This window comes from Dendrobium catenatum, unplaced genomic scaffold (assembly GCF_001605985.2).
Source record: "Dendrobium catenatum unplaced genomic scaffold, ASM160598v2 fragScaff_scaffold_1013, whole genome shotgun sequence".
NCBI lineage: Eukaryota > Viridiplantae > Streptophyta > Magnoliopsida > Asparagales > Orchidaceae > Dendrobium > Dendrobium catenatum.
Genome location: NW_021319475.1, coordinates 79,613 through 93,120, shown reverse-complemented (window position 1 = coordinate 93,120; position 13,508 = coordinate 79,613). Strand labels below are relative to the sequence as shown.

At 37.9% G+C, this 13,508-nt stretch overlaps 1 protein-coding gene across 1 annotated transcript; it reads left to right on the top strand.

The window, feature by feature from the left end:
• Positions 1-295: 295 nt before the first annotated feature.
• On the top strand, positions 296-12,306 carry LOC110105371 (30S ribosomal protein S5, chloroplastic). The gene is made up of 2 exons (XM_020834842.2): positions 296-1,085; positions 11,843-12,306. The coding sequence occupies exons 1-2, from the start codon at positions 397-399 to the stop codon at positions 12,090-12,092; spliced, it is 939 nt and encodes a 312-aa protein (XP_020690501.1). The 5' UTR covers positions 296-396; the 3' UTR covers positions 12,093-12,306.
• The last annotated feature ends 1,202 nt before the right edge of the window (positions 12,307-13,508 follow it).

Below are 13,508 nucleotides of genomic sequence, written 5' to 3'. Positions count from 1 at the left end.
CATCCGTCGAGCATGAGTCATCGACCGTCGAGCTTCCGTCCAGCTTGCGTCGTTCCCAGCTTAGGTCGTTGCCAGCTTTTCCCAGGCGCAATTGCATTTTCTGACTACCTATTTCATACTCAAGCCGCTCGACGAGCTTGAGCTCATCGAGCAATGGGTTGTTTGAACTTGAACTTGATAAGCTGTCGAGCTCAAAATCATATTTGAGCTCGACTCATGAGCTCGATAAACTCAACTCATAGAGCTTTTTACTGAGTCCATATCAAGTCAGCTCGCTAAGCGAACATCCTCTAAGCAAATCCGAGCGTAATCATTTGTGACAAGATTAGAAAGCGATAAAATCCCTCTGGCTGCCCTTCTCCACTCTTGGTCCAATTGCACCGGAAGCTCGAAGCCATGGCTTCTGCTATGTCTCTCTCCTCCATGAGCTTTCTGTCTCTCCGCTCCTATCGGTCCTTCTCCTCCTCTTCCTACTTCGCCTCCATACCCCCTACCTCCTCCTTCCTCCTCAGACCCCTAAACTTCAGGCCCACTCCCCTCCGCCTATACGCAACGACTCAGCCGCCATCCGCCACAGCGTCCAAGGGGGACCTAGAAACCACTTTCTTCTACAACGTTGAACCAAGTGAAGTTGTCAACTTCGACCCCCCGGAACGGCCTGAGGGTTACGTGCCCCCACCGGCGTTCGACGAGCTACCTCCGGAAACTGAGGAGGAGATTGCCGTCGCGTACGAGGAGATATACGGGCCGGCCTACAGCGGAGAGAGTGTGCTCGGGAATGACATTTATGTCATGGACTCCAAATTGAAAAAGACCAGCAGTCTTCTAGGGAGAAAGAAGAGGGAAAAGGTGACTGATGGGTTCGAAGAGAGAGTGGTGCAGGTGAGAAGGGTGACCAAAGTGGTGAAGGGAGGGAAGAAGATGTCGTTTCGGGCGATTGTTGTGGTGGGGAACAAGGAGGGGCAGGTGGGGGTTGGGGTCGGGAAGGCCAAGGAGGTGGTGGATGCAATTGTCAAGTCGTCGACCAATGCGCGGAGAAATATTGTTACTGTGCCGATGACCAAGTACTTGACATTTCCTCACAGGTAATGCTAGCTTTGTTTCTTGATTTGCTACGCGTTCTTTTTGAAAAAAGTGGATTTTTTTAGCTGGAGTTCCATTGTAGATGAATCCTTGATGATTGAATGCAAAATGATGACATTTTGGTGGACTATTGGATTCCAGATAATCAGTTTGTGACTTTGCATTGTTGGGATGGTTTGATGGTGAAGTTTGTTGCTTATTGAATGTGTAGAATTTTGAATACGTTACCTGATCTGAACTTTTTGATGGATCCTTGCATTGCAAAGTAAAATTTATGAGTAGGTTTAAGGCATAATGCAAAATGCTAAAATTCAATACTTTTTTTTTCCTCATAGGAAGTTTTAATTTTGGGATTTACATACACACCACTTTAATTTTTCTTAACCATTTTTTCAGAAGCTTAATGAGAAATCCAGTGAAGGAACATGTGTATTTTAAGTCAAACATCCATCTAGGGTAAATAAGTTATGCATCCATACTTAGGCTTCATTTGGGACGGCTTTCTTACTGCTTCTTAAAGCAGTTTTTAGTAAAAAAAATAAAAAAAATATATTTTTTTTTACTAAAAACTGCTTTAAGAAGCAATAAAAAAGCCATCCCAAACAAATGCTTAGAGACGTAAATTTTTCCGCATATACATTTATTTTGTAAATGACCAGCAGCCACATCTTTTTTTTCCACAGGCTTCGATCCTTTGTGATTTTGAAAATGGGATCTTTAACTCTTATAGATTAGCATTATATGAATTATAACTGTCTTTCTGATAAAAAAAATGACACTTTCAGCTGCCAGGCTATTTTTCGAAGAGTGGCTAAAATAGTTATGCATTAAGTTCTTCATATGGTTGCAGCAAACCCTAGATGAGAGGAGATATTACCAACAGCCTCTAACTACTTGTAGCAAGTAGCAAATAAGCAACACCTCTGTTTAAGATATTTCTGTAAACTCTTAAACAAATGGGCCACCTCCTTTGCATCCTAACAAAGAACATATCATAAACCATCTAATGAATAGCTTTTCGTGCATTTTGGAGCTTAAGTAACCATGAAGATTGTCCTGGTGTCACAGAAAGTCATAACTCTTCCCAGAAATCTTGTTTTTTCACGCTAGGTGAATCAGCCTTCTCAAGCATCTTTTTTAGTTATTCATGATTACAAAATTAGCATCCAATAATTTAATTTCATCATGATTTTTTTCCAATACTCATTTTAACATTTACATATACGTGAAAAGGTTGGAGTAGCTCCAGTGGATGATAAGATTAGAGAGAGTCGCCTTAGATGGTTTGGTCACATTAAACGGAGGCCTTCCGATGATCCGGTTAGGAAAGTTGAGGTATTAGATTTGATTTTTGTTAAAAAAAGATAGAGATAGACCTAAAAAGACTTGGTAAGAAAATATTAGAAGTGATCTTTCTTTATTATATTTAAATGAGAATTTGACTTTTAATAGGACACAATGGCGAAAAAGGATTCATCTAGCCGACCCCACGTAGTGAGACAAAGGCTTGATGTTGTTGTTGTTGTACTCATTTTAACATTTACCTTTATGAGTGGGTGAAAGGATCCAATTAGCATATGATTGGCATTCTTTTGAAACCAAGGCAGGAAGCATGCGTGCTGTGCTTATGCTGGTTTTTTTATATTTCCTTTGTGCTTTTAGGGACTGGGCGAGGTGCGCCTCAGCATGAATCTACATTTGTCTACATGTTTGCACTCAAGTATCTATATATATGCTTCTTATGTGTATATATGCTGCTCAAATTGTTTTAATCCAAATATGTATTTTAACAAATGCTTCAGAGGTTGCAGTATTTGATTGTTATGATGTTCTATGAAGATAATTTTTTTGGTTTTTGCGGCAATTCAAGATTGCATATGACCATCATCATCCTCAGCATCATCCTTATTCTAACTATCTTGGCCTGGCTTGATTACATATGTCCGCTAAAAGTATTTCTGTCATATTATTGGTTTCAATATATACATAAATATCTTGACATGCTTTTGAAAAAGTGTTATAATTTTGTTTCTTTTCAGATGTTAAAGAGTATGAAAAGGAAATGTTTTTTGCCACTTAGGGTCCCCTAATGGAATGTACTTCTTCTAATTCTCATCACCTTAATTTATACTTATCAAATTGACATGTTGTTTCTTTCCTTAAGTTAAAGAGAATGAAAAAAGAAAATGTTTTCTTGCTACATACTACATAGAGATACCTAATGGAATGAAATTCCTTCTTCAGGTTTTTATCACCTTCCTTTATATTAACAGATATAGAGCATCACACAGCTTTGGAGAGCTTTATCTTGTATTTCCCAATCTTAGGAGTAAGAAGCATTTTTTTGGGGTACCATATGAGATTTTCAATATTTTTAGGATTTTCGTAAAAGGCATCATAACTCTTGGACAAATTTAAGATTGTTACATGCTAGGAGATTCACAATGATAAAATTAGAGTTTAACATTTTAACATCTACATGAAAGTCTAGCACATAGACAAACAAAGGAATAGTCATAAGATACACCAAAGTTTTTACGTTGAAAATCCAAAAAAGAGAAACCACAAGTTTTGGCCGAACTGAAATAATTCTACTAGTGTTTGTCGTCGGTTACAATATCCTTTTTGGTTATTGGAATAGGTGTTGATATAACATAACAAATATAAATTGCACATAACAAATTCTATGGTGAAAGTTAGAAGAGCACTACGACATAGGTTATCTTCAAGAGATCATTTGTTGTTTGTTTGATCATTCTCCATCGAAGTGGGGAGATAAAGGATCAAGAAGTCTAGCATGAATATAGATCATTTGTTGTTGTTGTTTGTTTGATCATTCTCCATCGAAGAGGGGAGATCATTTGTTGTTGTTTGATCATTAATGTCAATAGTGTGCATTGTCCTTATGGGTGATGACATATGTTGATGTTGTTAGTGATGGTAGGTGACAAAGTCAGCCAATCTCAGTGTAACCAAGCGATAATGGTCTGAGGACTGTAGTTGAGTGACCGAGATTAGAGAATCATAGTTGAATGTTGGTTGTCTGAGGATTGAAGTCAGACAATAGTGGTTGGAGGGCCATAATCGGGTCCTTTTCTCGAGAAGTCTAACCTTATTGACAACTTCTCTTGAAAAGTCTCACTTTTATGAAGATGACTCTATTCTTGATGGCTTAACTCAAGAAATCTCCATTTATAGTGATTTTTCTTAAGAAGTCTCCCTTCTTAGCACCTTCTTCTCAGATATCTCCCTTCTTTATGGCTTCTCTCTCGATGACTTGTCCTTAAAAATTTCCCTTCATAGCAACTTCTCCGGAGAATTCTCCATTCTCAACTATTTCATCTTAAAAGTTTCCCTTCTTGATGACTTCCCTCAAGAAGTCTTTCTTGTTTGCAATCAATCAATGACTATCTATATTGGCTTCATAGGATCCTTTCTTAAAGTCAACTCCTTATGATCCATGCTTTTTCCTAAAGCTTAGGCATGTCAACCCCACTTTCCAAAAGGTGAAAAAAATTTTTATCCTTCCCTTGGCCCATCCTTTTTTGAGATTTTTTTTTGGACACGTTGCTCAAGAAATTTTCCTTGTCCAAAGTGTCTCATGTTGCCCATCGTCCTTGGCTCCTTCTGGCCAAATCTTGGGGTTTATAAATCCAAAAGCCTGGCCTGGTCTGAGGCGCGCCTCAGAGGCGCAATTGCGCAATTATAGGTGAGGCGTACGCCTCACCAAACCGGTCCCACCTACTTAAAATAAAGCCTCTTCTTCCCTTCATCCCGCACGGGTTCCAGGTGTTCCGAAAATTTCCCTTCTAGCAGTTATGTTCGCGAACCAGAGACGCTCTCGCACCCTCGGCCACCCTTCACGCCACCTCTCCCGCCGGCGCCGCCTCTCTCCGGCGAACTTGAAGTGTCCGGCCGCCCTCTATGAGTACTCCACAATCAATTTTAGGTTTTTTTTTTAGTTTATGGTAAGATTTTTCAAGTGAAAGAAAATCTAGGGTTTTTTATTTTTTGATTTTTTTTTTTGTGTGTTTTTGGATTTTTGCATTGGGAAACATGGTTAGAGGCAAGGAAAAGGCGAATACGTCATTGCGGCATGACTCTTCTTGGAAATATAGTGTGCAAGTTGACATAGGAGGCGGCGAGAAGACGTATGTGTATTTAAAAGTCAAATGCTAGAACATAAGGGACTTCCTCAAGCTTTTCATAGCAACATGTGTAATCACCATCACCCTTCCCCTTTTTTTTTCTTGAAATTTGTTCTTTTCAACCTCTCCTAAGCTGTCGCCAACTCCTCTACTTGGTGACCTTCTTTCTACTCACCATCTTGTGGCTATAGGGAGGGCCAACCACCCCTTTGAAAGCTCCTAAGTTTCTCGCATGTTAAATTTGGACCCCTATTGAGGAATGGTTTGGTTGCCTGCTCTAGGAGATTAAAGAACACCCTTACCTATTAGGTACAATGCCCTTGCTTGTTACTACCTTGCTATTGTTTCAGCCTTGGACGATTTGCCATCTTACTTTGGGACAACATTAAATTGTCTTATCTAGGGCCAACTTGTCATCTTGGCTTATGATGACTTGCCATTATGTCATCATCTTACTTTGGAACATGCTTTTATTGCATCTCTTTTCTTAATTTTCACTAATTCCACTTGTCATTTAGATGTTTTTATTGTATGATAGAATTTTGTTATTATTTACCTGCTTAAACCCTTAAATTCTCATTTACGCAATTCTGCGTCCGTGAGGCTTTCACCTCAGACCGCCTCGAGGCTTACGCCTCGCCTCACGGACGAAAACCGCCTCGAGGCTTATTTACGCAATTTTAAACCTTGATTAGAAGTCTTTCTTGTTTGCAATCAATCAATGACTATCTATATTGGCTTCATAAGATCCTTTCTTAAAGTCAACTCCTTGCGATCCATGCTTTGATTTGACCCTTTCCTAAAGCTTAGGCATGTCAACCCCACTTTCCAAAAGGTGAAAAAAAAATTTATTCTTCCCTTGGCCCATCCTTTTTTGAGATTTTTTTTTTGGACACATTGCTCAAGAAATTCTCCTTGTCCAAAGTGTCTCATGTTGCTCCCCTACCCATCATCCTTGGCTCCTTCTGGCCAAATCTTGGGGTTTATAAATCCAAAAGCCTGCTTCTACCCCAAGGGTTGGAATGTTGGTAATTTTTGGCAACTATTGACCACTTCTTGCTTGGAAACTTTGGTTCAAAAGTCGGCAACACCCAATTGGAAAGAGCAATAGCTCTCGCTCCTTCCTGCTCACATCCAGTCTTTTATAAGTTTTCTCTCGGTTTGTCTAAAAGAATGGATATGTTAATCGTTGCCTCCACGAGTAGATGATGAAGTCAAATGCTAGAACATAAGGGACTTCCTCAAGCTTTTCATAGCAACATGTGTAATCACCATCACCCTTCCCACTTTTTTTCTCTTGAAATTTGTTCTTTTCAACCTCTCCTAAGCTGTCGCCAACTCCTCCACTTGGTGACCTTCTCTGTACTCTCCATCTTGTGGCTATAGGGAGGGTCAACCACCCCTTAGAAAGCTCCTAAGTTTTTTGCATGTAAAATTTGGACCCCTATTGAGGAATGGTTTGGTTGCCTGTTCTAGGAGATTAAAGAACGCCCTTACCTATTAGGTACTATGCCCTTGCTTGTTACTACCTTGCTATTGTTTCAGCCTTGGATGATTTGCCATCTTACTTTGGGACAACATTAAATTGTCTTATCTAGGGCCAACTTGCCATCTTGGCTTATGATGACTTGCCATTATGTCATCATCTAAGATGAACTATCATCTCACCTTAGCACGATGTGGCATTGTCTCATTATGAGAAATGTCATCTCATCTTGGGAAGACTTGTCATTGTCTTATCTTGGATGGCTTATCATCTCTCCTTAAGAAGACTTGCGATTGTCTCATCCTAGAATGACTTGTCACATAGCATTAGGATGATTTGTCATCATCTCATCCCAAGCCAACTTATGATCTTTCCATGGAACAACTTGATGTTATCTTATCCTAGGGTGACTTATCATCTTGCCTTGGTATGACTTGCCATCATCTCATTCTTGGATGACTTATAATCTCTTTTGAGACAATTTATCATTGCCTCATCATTAAATTACTCATTGTCTCACCTTGAGATATCTTGCCCTTATCCTCACTCGAAATAGCTTGTGATCCACCTTGAGACAACTTGTCATCTTTGAAGAGATGACTTGCTATTGTCTTACCTCTAGGTATCACCGGTCTTCCCAAAATTTCACTACCCATTGAATTAATAGCTCGTCGACCCGACAACCTCATTGCTTGAACTTCTTGTTACAGTACCATCACTTTTGTTGGCCCCCAATTGATGATTTCGAATCTTCAGGCCAAAATCTTTCTTACATGTGCATTGAGTGACACTAAACTCCTCGATGACTCATCAATTTGACCAAACACCTAGCACATGGTCCTGCACTAGCCAAGGCTAACTTGTTGCAATGTTTAAACACTATTTTGTATTGGGCCTTATGCCCACAACCAATGGTTTTCTCGCCTTTTCAAATGGCTATTGCTGAATGCTGACCCCCTTTTCCATGGGTCATTTCAGTTTTGATGATAGAAAATTTTAAATTATCAAAAACGTATGGGTTTGAAGAATTTAGTGATGATTTTAAGTCACTTAAATACTTATATCATCGAGGCACATTTTGTTTTAAAAACTCATATTACATTGAGTTTTCAATCTGAACCCAAACTCGATCTAATGTAGCCTTTGTATTGCTAAATTTCTATATTCTCAAGTTATGATTTGGTTTGTGGAAATTAGGAAATGATGCTCGTAAAATGGAAGAAATTCCAGAATTCGTCCCTATGATTTCCCCACACTTTCTTTGTTATCTGATATGCCGCCGGCCCAGGAGGGGTCGGCTGGACCGGTCCAACCGATCCTTGTCTACACTTGGTGGGCCCCACAGGGGGCGGAAAACTGAGAGGCAAGGAGGGGGCGGAAGCCCTAAGTGGACCATGCTTGGATTAATTCAAACTTAGGAGGGAAAATTTGAACGAAGGGGGCTGTTTAGGAAGTTTGTAATTGTCCTTTGATGTTAATGAGGAGCTTAGGAGGAAATCTTGAATTTGAATGAATGTTTGAGATCTCATCGTGTGCTTGGGCTCTAGTGTTTGCTAGAAACTTGTGGAGAGTTGTTCTTCCTCTTGAATCGAAGAGCATTGTATCTTTTATTGTCTTCTTGCATCTATTAGTGAATTCCATCATTCTTCTCCAAGTTTTCTAGGTTTGCTTGCGAACTCAAGTATTATCTTAGGGTTACTTGCGAACTCAAGTATTTCCTATCATTATCCTGAGCGTTTGATTAAATTTTCTTATTTTGGTCACTTAGCCATCCTAATTACAAAAACTTAGAGCTAATTTTGTGGATTAGATAAACCGGATGGCATGTATTATCATAGTCTGCTTACCATGCACATAAGCACACTCTTACATACATGTTCACTCCTCAGTTTATGCCTTGCAAATTTTCCTTGGGATTTGCACTATATTATCAATGTTTATGTATAGGTATCTAAGGTTTTATTTGTAGCTTTGCAATAAATATTTGTAGGTAACGGGTTAATGAAGTGACCTGTATTTTCATGTATTAATTTTTTTTTCATTATGTCTGTGTTGTGCTGTGGGCATTGCCCATAGAGTGCTAGGTTAAAGGCTTAAGCTAGTGAGCATTTGGAATGCGTACTGCTTTTCTCCCTTCCATCTCATTGCATGCCATAATTTGAGATTTATTGCTTTTTCTATCTATTGCTTGTGATGCTTTGTGATGTTTTGGACACTCAAGTGGGTTCATAAGATAAATATTATGTTTAAAATTAAAATTAAATAAAGCTAATTTGAATTCCTTGACCACTTGATTATTTTCTTACTAAATTATAAAAACAAACATTCGTCCTTTTCATTCTAAGTCTAATCAACCCACTCTTACACAGACTTTTTGAGGGATGAAACCAAATTCTGCCACTACTGACATTCCTATCCTCTTCGTTGATTTACCTCTTGTGGGCATCTTTCACCTGTTTGAACTTGTATCTCACCTGTTTGAACCATTTATGTTGAATCAATAATATGTATTGAACATCCTTAATCGAGAGTGCTTTGGTATCATACCCGAGAAACAATTAGCCATAGTGGCTTTCGCCCATGAGAAACCATGATCTCCCAAATCTAAGCCGTATTTGGTTTTCTATTCCATTCAGAATAAATATTGTTGGAATTTGTTCTTTTTTATTATCCAATGACCTCTATTCTAGCCATGACAATATATACCTCAATCTCAGGAGATATGTAATAATGTAACGGTCTAGAGCAAAGCATGGCTGGGTGCTTTAGGCAATATTTGACATTTTGCTTAAGTGCTTATTTACTCCAGTAGTGTGCTAATTCAGCCTATTGTGTGCTTATATTTGTTTTTGTGAAGTCCTCTATCTTTCTGTATGAATAAATAAAAGGATATCTTGATGTACTTATTTAAACTTTGCATAAGGCAAATGCAATTTGTGGACTTCATGCTTTCTTTCTTTTTTCCTTAAGATAATTTACGTGATATTATTCGGCTTTTACTTTGTTTTTTTTACTCTATTCAGTTGTTTCTGAAGTTAGGTGTTGACTGCTTGTAGTTTTGGATCTGGAACACTTGATTTTGTTGGTCTGTTGTGTCTTTCATCATGTTTTATAGACAATTTTCTATGTACTGCATGGAAACAATATTCTGCTTCAATAATGCTTGCAATATTTATTATGCATACTTTCTTGAAAAAATGCTAAAAAAGTAAAATTCTACAAGCTGTAGTGTCAGTTCTATTTTCTTGCTGATCTTTATTGAGGAATGTAAATCATTGCATTACTGCCGCAAAATTTGTAGTATCTATTGGCATAAGCTTAAAAGCTTTCCCTTGTTCTTTTACATAAAATTGTGTTATTGAAGTTTTGTGTGGGCTCCGAAAATTCGCGCCCGGCCTCTCTGTGGACCTCCTTTCTTTCATTTTCTTCAGGTTGTCAAGGAAAGTTTTAATGAGTAAGTTATGAGGCAAATTTTTAGAAGGCATATTGGGTTTGTAGATAAAACACTACCCAAAAATTTTTCCCTCATTTTGCGAGGACTTTATGATATGAGTTTAAGTTTTCTATAGGCGCAAGCCCCTATAATTAATTACCCCTCCCAATAGCGGGAGAGAATTTTCGATTAAGGCTAGTCGTCAGACAGATACATAGAGATATGTGGTATATGATGTATGGTTGCAGCATGGTTTGGTATTTGGAAGCTTAATATTTAAAATTAAAAAAATTTACCACCTTCACTTAAAGCAGATGGTGGGGAAATGATGATGAACCCTATCAAAATCCCATGGTTTAGTCGTCCCGGGTTATCATGGTCCCTAGTCTACTTAGTCAGAGGAGATAGTCGACCCAAGTTGACCGAAAATCCTTGTCGACAGCTATGGGTTGCTTCGTCTAAAGGTACCTTATAGATATGTGGTGAAAATTTGTCTGAGGGGACAACTTTGAATCCATCTTAGCTAACAAAGGGCTTTGTGCTCTATCGATCATATTATATTGATTCATATCTCAAGGATTTGACATCATTGGGGAGCATACAAGCTCTTACTATGATCGTGATTTAGTTGTGCCATTTGGTGACAAAATCATTCGGTTCAGAGGGTCCCGATCATAACCATTTACTTATGATTTTATTTAGCAACGAAACTCACAGTGTGGTGCCGTTTGGCTGTAAAATCACTAGTTAGAGGATACGTGCCACGCCCTTACTGGCCAGAGATGGTTTAAGAATGAATCCTAGTGATATTTTCGACCGGGCATTAACTCTTTGTAAGCTAAAATAATTTTCAAATTGTCCACCTAGGCAAACTATTGTAGAGGGTGGATGGATTTTTGCTTTAAGTGTTTGATAATTTATTTTATTTTTAGTATTTTAGGTTTTCATATTTTTAAAATTTAAATTTTTTATTGGATTTGGAAATTTGGGAGGTATTTTAAATTTTTGGAATCCCTCGTTGAGATAACATTTAACATGGCCATCATCGGGATGATTATGAGTGATTTCACTTGTTGATTGAACATTGTCAACTTTGTCTATTTTCTGATAGATGATTGAGTTCTTTGCAGGTTTTATGCATTTATTGGTGAATTTTCTTTGTTGTATACCTTGAAAGTCTAATATGAACATATAAAACAAATAACCCGGTCAATGTCATGATCCTATATTTGTTCGACAATTCGAACCGTGTCGACTCCTACTGACCCACATAGAAGGATCGTGTTCAAACTTGATTTCACTTATTGACCCAACAAGATAAGCTTGGTGGTCGATGCTATCGCGTGTACTTCCAGTCTTATGTCGTTGCTTACAAGTGTCTACACTCTCCACAACTTATTGCTTTGGATTGTAGATGACATGTCACTTGTGAGTGGAGCGTCGTATACATTACAAGCCTTCCGTCATCTCTTTTTTAAATCCGTAGGTCAGCTGCTAATTGTAGGATAGACCACTGCTAATTGTAGGATATTGCAATATTCACTTCCTCCCGCTACAAAGCTTGTAGATATTTGCATTTGTTGTATGTTATATCAAAACCAATAAAACAATCCAACTTTGTGTCCTACCCACTTATGGCATTGTTTCTTGCTTTCATTCTCACTTCTTCCCAATTTTGGCATGGATTAACAGATCTGATGGAGATTATGGAGCAGCTAAGGTGATGTTGAGGCCAGCTTCACCCGGCACCGGCGTCATCGCCGGAGGAGCGGTGCGGGTTGTGCTAGAAATGGCTGGAGTAGAGAATGCTCTTGGAAAGCAGATTGGCAGCAAGAATGCCCTCAACAATGCCCGGGCTACAGTCATTGCTGTCCAGAAGATGAGGCAGTTCAGAGATGTTGCTCGGGAACGTGGAATTCCCATGGAAGAACTGTGGAAATAATGTACAATTTTACTTCATTTTTTTTATGCTGGTATGTTAATCTGTCACCGACAGTTTTTGTTTCAGTCATATTGTTACTTCTGCTTCTTTTTCCCTGAGAAACTTTTCTTTTGCTTATCCCCTGCTGTTGAAATTTTCTCTCGTTGGAACAATATGAATGTCCGTTTGTACAATTTTCAATTGGCAATGATTTTATATTTTAATTTTAATTGATTATACAGTTATATATGCAGTATTCTATTTGATCATTTTGCATGCAGTCATTTGAATTAGGGGCGTAAGTGAATCAAGTCGATTTGTGAATCAATAAATAACTTGTGAGTTGAGCTTAAGATAGCCTTTGACTTGACTTGATTCATTAGCTCGTAAGCTGGCCGCTCGTTTTAAAAATATTATTGCAAAATATATTTGAATTTAAGAGTGAAAATATAAAGCTTTTGAAATCTTATTTTGTTATATTAAGTGATTCTTTGTTATATATATTCTAAATTATTTTTCTTTTTTAGAATTTTATTATAATAATTGTTTGAATAATAATAATTTTTTCTTTTTTGTTGTAAATGAGTGGATTCATGAATCTTTTTTAATTTGTAGAATTAAGCTCGAGTTTAAGCTCGATTAATTAGGCAAGCTCAAATTAGAGATGATTTAAATTTTTTTGTGATTGTTTTAGTAAGTCGAGGAGTATTGGGTGTTGTAACTCAATTTGTTATAAGGGGCTGTTGGGTTGTATTATTTTAGGGTGTAAAGTATTTCAAATATAAGGGTTTTATAAAATTTAGTGTTTCATGGGAATACAAAATGATGCAAAGTATAGTAAGAGTAATATAAAGTGAAGTAGTTCATTTTGAGTGTAAAATAAACTCTCAGATTATCAAATGTTGGGGTTTTACAAAATTTTGTGTTTACATCACAAGTTTGCTTAACTAACACCCGCCGCTACCCTGCGTCGGCCACAACCCTTTGCTAGCTGCCCGCTTCCACCATTCTTTACTGCCACCCTCCTTCGCCCGCCACTAACGTCAGCCACCACAATTGCCAGCCATCGCCGCCCTCTGTCGCTCGCCACTGTTGGCCTTCACTATATAGGACTTTACATTCATTTCTTCTAACCAAACAAAAATAATCATTCGCTTGCATTTACTTTACATTCATCCAAATTACTCCAATGTATTCCTTTAACCTTTCATCCTTTTTTTCAAGAAATCAAATAGCCCCTAAGTGAAAGCAAAATTTACAAATACAGTTGACCTAAAAACAAAGTTTCACATAAATTGTATTAATTTTTAAATGCATTTACTTTTTATAGAAGATTCTTGAATATTTCAATAATTATTATGTATAATTGGTTGTAAATGCAAGGAGTGGTATGATTGAAACTAGTTTCTTGCACTTTATCTATATCTGAAAATGCTT